This window comes from Quercus suber, unplaced genomic scaffold (genome assembly GCF_002906115.3).
Source record: "Quercus suber isolate HL8 unplaced genomic scaffold, Cork oak 2.0 scaffold_1012, whole genome shotgun sequence".
NCBI lineage: Eukaryota > Viridiplantae > Streptophyta > Magnoliopsida > Fagales > Fagaceae > Quercus > Quercus suber.
The window spans coordinates 92,833-101,882 of NW_027070424.1; the positions used below are offsets into that span (position 1 = coordinate 92,833).

At 33.5% G+C, this 9,050-nt stretch overlaps 1 protein-coding gene across 2 annotated transcripts; it reads left to right on the top strand.

The window, feature by feature from the left end:
• Positions 1–1,585: 1,585 nt before the first annotated feature.
• On the top strand, positions 1,586–9,050 carry LOC136065542 (ASI1-immunoprecipitated protein 2-like). Of its 2 annotated transcripts, none has more exons than XM_065768874.1 (9): positions 1,586–1,737; positions 3,590–3,675; positions 4,335–5,071; positions 5,410–5,508; positions 5,622–5,736; positions 6,896–7,126; positions 7,217–7,341; positions 7,837–8,112; positions 8,674–9,050. In XM_065768874.1, exons 1-9 carry the CDS (start codon positions 1,711–1,713, stop codon positions 8,712–8,714), a joined length of 1,737 nt encoding a protein of 578 aa, XP_065624946.1. In that variant the 5' UTR covers positions 1,586–1,710; the 3' UTR covers positions 8,715–9,050. The 2 variants fall into 2 exon arrangements, with proteins under 2 accessions (XP_065624946.1, XP_065624947.1); XM_065768875.1 differs by having other exon boundaries at positions 1,713–1,825.

The window sequence follows — 9,050 nt, forward strand, 5'->3', positions numbered from 1 at the left end:
CATTTATAAAAAAAAAATTATATAAGATAACAAGTTGTGATAAGTGTATGATAAAAGTAACAAGAGTGATATTGTATTAATCATAATATAACAAGTTAGTATTAGTGTATGATAAAAGTAACGAGGGTGATATTGTATTAATCATAATCTATTATATATATATATATATAGTTAAGAAGTCTAATTGCATTGATTAAAGTTTAAATTTTTATTGTAATCAACTAACTTATTTTTATTCCCTCAAAAAAAAACACTAATTTATTATTAGCGAGTTGAGCAAATTCAAGTGAAATGGACATTGTTTATTAGCTTCTTGTTATTTTTCTCAATGCAGTGGCTATGGGACCTACTAACAGATTCTTTTTTGAATGGTTGCACTTCACGCTCCTTGACAACAGGCTTTATTAAAAAAAAGGGTGTGAAATTGGTCTTTTTTTTTTTTTTTTCTTTGGTTGTTCGTACTTTGTAAGTTGTAACATTGTCGACAAAAATAAATCATCATAATTATAATTATAGAATCTGAAGCTTTTTTACTTTCAACAAGCCTCGAGCCACTTATAATCACGTGAGTTTTAAATAATTCAGTTGGTAAAATTTTTTATGGTTGGATAAAAGATTTGAAATTTAATTTCTATCTATATAAAAAACTGATTAATATTTTAATTTGATAATAAAAATTATCATTATAAGCAGACATCATAAAATGTGAAATTCTCTCAATAAAAAAGAAAAAAACTAGTGCCACTAATCTTTTCACAAATTTTTTACAATAATATATAATAATTGAGATAGCAAACTGTAAAGTGCTGACAATAAAGTGATTTAAGATCTAGATAAAAACTAATGACAACTTAATAATTAAAGAGACATAAAATTTGTTACAAAAAATATTGTGCATGCTGACACTTCTCTTCTTCTCTGGGTCTTGTAGTCTCTACCAGTCAACTCCAAGTCCCAAATACTTGACGACCACGCAATAAAGAACTAAAGCAAGAGTACTGTACATTGTTAAATCACTGCCCAAAATGCAAGCTCCAAGAAAGACCCACCTGGTAAAAACCCTAAATTTTATTCTTCTCTTTCATCAGCAATCATTCACCATTCTTGGCATTTAGTGCTTTCTTCTTTGTCTGCTTCAAGGTTTTTTTTTTCCTTTCTTCTTCTTATTGATTATTCTTGTTTATTCATGTTGAACATGAATAAACAATCACACTTAGATCTCAATTGATGTAATTTTTTGTTTTTATTTTTGTTTTTAATTTTTTACTTAGTTAAAATTAATTTTTTAATTTTTTAATTTTTTTAATACCAAATAACATTTTTTTATTATTATTTTAATGGCCACGTCAGCTAACAGTGCCATCCGTTTGCCACGTCAGCATTTTCCGTCTCTGATGTAACGGCAGGGACTAAAACAATAGGCGTTTTCCAGGATAGGGACTAAAAGCGGTAAAAAAAAATTTTAGGGACCAAAATGGAAATCGTGTGAAAATGTAGGGACGAAAATGTGCTTTTCGCCTAAAAACTAATGACAACTCAATAACGAAAGAGACATAAAATTTGTTGCAAAAAATATTGTGGATGCTGACACTTCTCTTCTTCTCTGGGTCTTGTAGTCTCTACCAGTCAACTCCAAGTCCCAGATACTTGACGACCACGCAATAAAGAACTAAAGCAAGAATACTGTACATTGTTAAATCACTGCCCAAAATGCAAGCTCCAAGAAAGACCCACCTGGTAAAAACCCTAAATTTTATTCTTCTCTTTCATCAGCAATCATTCACCATTCTTGGCATTTAGTGCTTTCTTCTTTGTCTGCTTCAAGGTTTTTTTTTTCCTTTCTTCTTCTTATTGATTTTTGAGCGTCACTTTGTGCTGTGTTTTTTTTTCCTTTATTGGGTATTGGTCCAACCACTTATTTCGATTATTTATTGCAACTTCTCCATTAACAAACATATATATATATATATGGTTTTCTCTTCTTTTTGGGTGTAACTTTTCTAGGTTCAAGTGGAAATGGGTGAAAATTGGTTGATAATTTATTTCTTATTTAATTATTTTTGCCCATCAAATTTCTTCTTTATGGGACTTTTTCTATGTGTGTGTGTGAGTGAGAGAGAGTATTTACTAATATTCTATTCTCTGTTTACTATGCTGATGAACACACGCCATTTGCTGTGCTAAAGTCTTAATTTTGGGTTGAAAATCTTTCTAATTTGACCATACATTTTGCTCTTTGGTGCTTGGTTTTGAAAACTTAAAATAAAAGAGTATTAAAGAAAAGGAAAAATGCTGCAAGCTAGTGTAGCTTTCTTTTGTTTTGAGAGTTTATAAGCATTTTTTTTTCTTTCATACTTAACAAGATCTAAAACAAGTTTTTGCCTAGTAACAAGTTGAAGATTTCGATATGATGCCTATGAAAGTCACTATTCTAGTGTTAGATGCTAACCCATTTCTATTTACAAGTAAAATGATAATTAGGAGAGGAGGGATTTGAATCTGGATGTGAAACACCGGGAGGTGTTAGTTCATTATTAATACAATTTGGATAGTTAAACATATTGACAATCGTTATGTGGAATTTGTTTTCCTTTTGCATGTTCCAATGGAAGAAAAACAAATGGTAGTTACAAACCCAAGTTTTGATTTATGTTTTAGAAGTGACATAGGTTTGTTCTAGTCATTCATGATATATGTCTTTTGCTTGTCTTTACTGGATGACATGATCTTATTAATTTCTTAACAATACTTGTATATAGAAACCCTTTGAAGATATACTGCCCATGTCCCATCCAAATATGATTCTATTGTGAATTTGCAATATCCCTGTCTTCCAGTCATGGTTGCTGCTGTAGGCTGTAGCTATAAGGTTCTGTCTTGCAACATTCATAGGAAACATCTATTGCCTTACATTTTACCACACTACTGCACTTCATATCTTCATGATTAATTATCTGCAGAGAGTTTAACTGGATGAACATTAGGGCAGAGTGAGCTATACGCAGAATGGTGCCAAAGGGTTCTGTTTAGCATTGATATTTAGAGAGAGAGTATTTGAGACTAATGTTACAAAATATGTTGAGGTCATTTTAATGAGCCAGCTTGAATTTTCATAGTTATTTTGTTGCTTGATCTTCATTTTGTCCTTGATCACTTTAGGACAACATTAGTACTAAAAGCTTTATAGCTTGAATTTTGTTTCCACCATTTTTTGTGATAAGTAATAAGGTCTTTTTTAATGAAGAGGAACTTCCTCATTTCCACATGGTGTGTACATAAGTTAGCCTAATGAATTACAAAAATTAGTGATTAGAATCAAAATGAGAGAATCAATAAAATCTACAATAAAATGAATATCCCTAGGACCTGAAACATGGGACCATTCAAACAATGAACTAGTGAAATACGTCTTTGGTTGAACCCTATAGAGTCCAACATCTCCATGAGCAGATGGCTAGACCAAATTTAATGTATTATGTTTGTCAAAATGATTTGAATTGGATGCTACCAGCTGATACGCTAAATTAATTCTAAAATCTATAGAGTAATAACCAAATTTATAGTCTTAATGCAATCTTTTCATTTGCAGGGTGAACCTTGTGATATATGTGGACATGTAGGTTATGCAGAAACTCTCGTTACTTGCTCTCACTGCAAATTAGCAAGCGAACATATGTATGATTAACTCTTTCCTCTCACCTATTCCAATTCCTTGTGTGTGTCAGTGTGCGCGTGTGCACACTTGTGCAAGCATGAACATGTGTATGTGTTGTTATTGTATTCTTTGTTCAGATCCTTGTTTCCTTTCTAAGGATGGACCTACCTTATTTGCTCACATGGTTTGAATGAGTTGTGGTTTCTATCAAAATTCTTGAACTTTCCATTTCATGATCAAAGATTGTGTTGAAAGGTTCCTGGACGTGGTAGTTTATATACTCTACCTTTTGTTCTTGTTCTTGCACTTACATTATATTATCAGCTCCATTTTTTCTTTGTTTACATTCTTTCTTTTTTTCTCTTTTCTTTTTATGAATAAGATTTTATTCAAAAAACCAAGAACAACACTACCAGATTACAAGCAGCAAGCTGCAGACACTAGCTACATCCACCCTCTAACACAAAAGCTAAAACTCAATCAATTCAAAACCAAGCAGCATTGCTGCCAAAACATTAGAAACCAGAAAAAAAATTATTAGAACTTACAACCACTAATGGAAACTTACTAAACAATGATCTAATTAACATCTTTGCTTACTAAACTTTTTGGTTTTTGTATTGCATAATTGATGTTGATACTTGCTCTGAAAAATGATGGTATAGAACTCTTTCTCCAGCTACTGCACGCGAGTTCTGCTCCACATTGTTCCAGAAATTTGGTTTTGTGATGCCTGTCGGTCAAGCAAAGACATAGTTTCTCCAATAGTTACTATGAAGAAACACTTTCCTGAGGCTTTAAACTCAAAAAAATCCAGGATATCCAACTGTGACTTTCTGCGATCTGTGAGTCCTAGCAGGATTCCTAAGAATTCAAGGAAAACAGGTCCTCTTAAAAAGCAGTTGCATATTGGAACTTCCAGAGTGAAGTTTATTCCTCCTGAAGAAGCTGTTAAGATGTTGTCTGGAGCCCGATTGAAAGAATCATATTTACCAAGTAACTTGGGCTCTAGTTCTGCCCATTCAGATACCATGGCAACAACATCCAAGTATAAAATTTCATCTCTGAAATTTTCTGGGCAGAATGTGAATGAGCATCGGAGTTCTAGACCTGCTGGACACTCTAAGCCTCCTGTAGAGGGCATTGTAGACACCAATTCAGTCACTCAGGAACAAAAGTCAGGAGCCCAAATGGTAGAATTGTATTCACCAAGTGATTTGGGCTCTAGTTCTGCTCAATCAGATAGCATGGCAACAATATCCGAGTTTAAAACTTCATCTCTGAAAATTTCTGGGCAGAATGTGAATGAGCATCAGAGTTCTAGACCTACTGGACACTCCAAGCCTCCTGTATGTGGCAGTGTAGGCATCAATTCAGTCTCTCAGGAACAAAAGTCTCAAACATCTGAACATAAAGGTAGAGTGTCCAGTAGGTCTCAAACACCTGGCATATGCATGTGATTTGATCCTGCTGTAAAATATAAATTCTTTTTTCCCAAGGCATATTGCCTATAATTAAATTTCAATTATAAGTCTAACAAGGGACAATAGTTGTTATTTAATGAAGCAGAAGGTACTATTGACTTTCCTTTGAGTCAACTGCACCCAGCTGAGCCGCCCAACTAATTACTGTTAACATTTGACTCACATTGAATATGTGCCAGATTCATGCTCCTTTATAACGTATATGTGCTGAAAGTGTAGATGTATCTACCTCATGGAAATAATTTGGGTGCTTATCGATTTTTCTTTCAGATAAAACAGCTCCTGCAGCATATAAGAATGGACCCATGTGTGAGCAGTTTTCCCTAGTCTGCAAGGAAGAGCCATTGTATTCTCTACCCATATATACAGGCAAGGAAAATTCTTTGGCCTTTTGTGAATTTTACATGTTTGTACGAACCTATTAGTAATATTATACTTTGCCTATTTGGTTTCATATACTAATTGAAAAAGGTATATCTTAGGAGGTATCTTCCATGGCACTGCTAAACCTGAGGAAGCTGAGAGTGATCTTCTGAATTTTTTGCCCAAAATTGAGAAATTTCTTCCAAATTATCCTGCTTTAGATGCTACCTGGTGGTGAGTGATGTTTTCTTTCATGATGTCTCAAACTTATCTGTTTATTGAGAAATGCATTTGGGTTAAAAAAAACAAGATTCAAAACTACGAATTGTGTAATGGTAGCTACCAACTATATAAGTGAGAAATTCCATACTGGCTAATGATCAAATTTTCAATGTAAAAGAAAAGTGCATGTTTACCTACTCTACACGTTCTGAGCACCAACTTGTGTGCTTAACTAATACTGTTTTGAGGAATCCATGACAATTTTCGAACTCCCCCATCGGTCAATATTTTCTCCTTTCTCCTTTATCTTTTTAATGTCCTCATAAATCATCTGTCTTTCTATCTTTCTTATCTTACTAATGTATTATAAAAGAGCTTGAGTGCGCAAAGTGGCCCAACACACCGATTGCTGGACAATGGGGCTTTGTGTTTTATTATTGTTTCAATATTTTACTAACTGCTCTAATATTACCTATCATATATATATATATATATATATTACTCTAGGCGATTGTTTCTTTCAACCCTGGTATAATCTTACAATATGTTCCTATTTTTACTTGAGTTTTCTTTTGTTTCATATTTCAACCATAGTAAATTGCCTAGTGTTTCCATTGGAGACATTTAGGGTTTAAATCCCACCCTCCAATGTAACTATCAAATTATCCAAATAAATAACCAAACCATAATAAACTACCAATAGTCCCAAAAGTTTAAGCTATTAGGAGAAGACAAATTTAATCACTTGACCATTATTTTAACACTCCATCTCATGTGGGGGCCCATACTGCCCCTCAATAAGTGGCCCCAACACGTGGAATTTTAAAATTTTTTTAAATGTGAGCTAGAGTGGAGATTGGGTTTGAACTCATAATTACTTATTCTAATACCATTATAAGCTAACACTAGTCCTAAAAGCTTAAGTTGTTAGGAAATAGGGAATATAATCATTTAACCATTATTAACAATCCATACTTGGGAAAAAATGCTCACAAATGATTTATGGCATGTAGGCAATTCAACAAAAGTGCTATTTCTTCTTGAAGTTCACACACACACACACACACATATATATATATATATAAATATATTAAAGTCAACTAGAACATATTAAAGTCACACATATCTAAGTGACATTGCTTTTCTAATGATTTTGATTCTCCTTTGCTAGTGGAAGCTTTGAGATCCTTGACATGGTTTCTCGTAGTGAATTCTATGAAGGATTTCTGGCTTATCTTCCAGTCACTGTACACCCTAAAGTGTTTGAGATTTCAAAACACATGCCTGGAGTGCTCCTTTGTACATTTCTTCCTTGTTGCAATATTTGGGTGGATGTCTTTCAAAATGTCTGCCCTACTGTAAATGATATTGCACTATACTTTTTCCCTGGAAAATTTGAGAGGTATGTTTATGAATTCAATGCTCAGGCCTTAATCTGCAATATTTTTATAGATGATAGTATGTTAATATAGAAAGACTGCTTCTATTGTAGGTCTAAAGAGCAGTACTTTAACCTGTTGGAGCTTGTAGAGATGCAAGATCTGGTACTGAGGAGTTCTGTGAATGATGTGGAACTATTAATTTTTTCTTCTAAAAGACTTTATCTGGATTCTTGTGGTGAGTCTTGTGTGAATTCTGATATAAATTGTTATTATATACTGGTAGAACTTCATTGTTCAAAATATTAGATTATAGATAAAGTTTAAGCTATAAGATGTATGCTTGTAAATGATATGGTTGAAACAGTTAGGCAGAAGGATTAAGCCGTGGCTGTTTCAAGATTTTTATAAAGAGTGAAAAAGGAAAAAGGAAAAAGAATGTAATCTTTAGCAGACAAGTTCCTCAAATAATATTTCCTTTGTTTATTTTTATAATGAAATAATAGAGATAGAATGCTGAAACATTTGTGATTGCACCACTTAGAAATCCTGAGGAGGTAGAAATTATAAAATGTCAAAAACCTAGTGACTTAAAGAAAGTCAACCCAAGTTTTGTGATAATGATTTAAAATATAACATCAAAGTGATAAAATTATTGTATGAATGAGTTGCAGTACTTATAACAGCTTTTATTGGTGATGAAAGAAACTAATGTTCATGATTGTTAATTTAGGATTGGAAGTGAGATCTTTTCTATGGGGCATCTTCCGCCCTTTGGAAGGCAATCTAGCAATTCCTGCCCTTCCTTTCCATGACATGATTTTCCCAGCATGTGGACAAAGTTCTGATGTTGAGATGAAGCTGGTTAAACGGAAGTTTCCTGAGGTTAAAATGGAACCGTTTGATGGCCCTGATGTTCTCCCTGGGTTTTGTAAGCATGCTGCTGGTGATACCGCTTGTGACATGATGTTGAGTAACTCATCAAATTCAGTTGATGTGTCAATTAAAGGTCAACAGACATCTATTTTATTTTATTTTTTTGAGTGCTAAAATTTTTTTATTATTGCTGGATCTGGGTTTCCATCTCTGGAACCAGTGGTGTTTCTACCACATTAGATGCTCACTAATAATGAAATACTGAATGTTGTAATAAAGAAACAGAATAAAATAAAACTCAGATCAATATAACATGCAAGTAGTCTTGGGTAGAATAGAATTGTTTCAGCTGCATGCATATGACATCTTATATCAGGTTCTGGATATACCATTTAATGTGTCTTAGGAGGATTCATGATTTTGGCTGTATGGAGGAAGATATATTGTTATGGGTATGTGACACGGTTCTGGCCCTCAACAGTCAACAGTAGCTCTAGTTATTCACTAGTCAATACCATCACTGCAAATGGTCCATAGGCATATTTAGCCACTTTTTGACATTTGATCCATGTTTCTACTACACATGGTCTAACCTGCCAATGTATTCTTTTCCACATCTATTTGCTGAATTTTGTGGAATTTATGTACACTGGTAATTTAATGAACTCACTTTTATTTGTAATTGTAATTTCAGGTCCCTATCCACCCAGTGCCTGCTCGCTAAGGATGCATTAGCTGTTTACTTACCAATCACCTAAGGCTTAACACTGCTGCAATTCAACTTGTATAGTTAAAATATAGGAGACAATGCCAGGTACTATGAAATCTGCCACAAGGATACTACACTAGCAGGAAAGAGGAGACAATCTTATTTTTCTGCGATAATTTTTGCGCTTATATGAAGAGATGTAAATACAAATTTGACATCAGAAATTGTTCTTAACTGACAACCCAAGAAGGGGGGTCATTCCATTTCTCCTTTCATATTTGCATGTGTTTTGAATATTGTTTTTAAGTGCAAAATATTCTATTATCACTATGAAGTGATATTACATGGTTTTGAACCCTAAA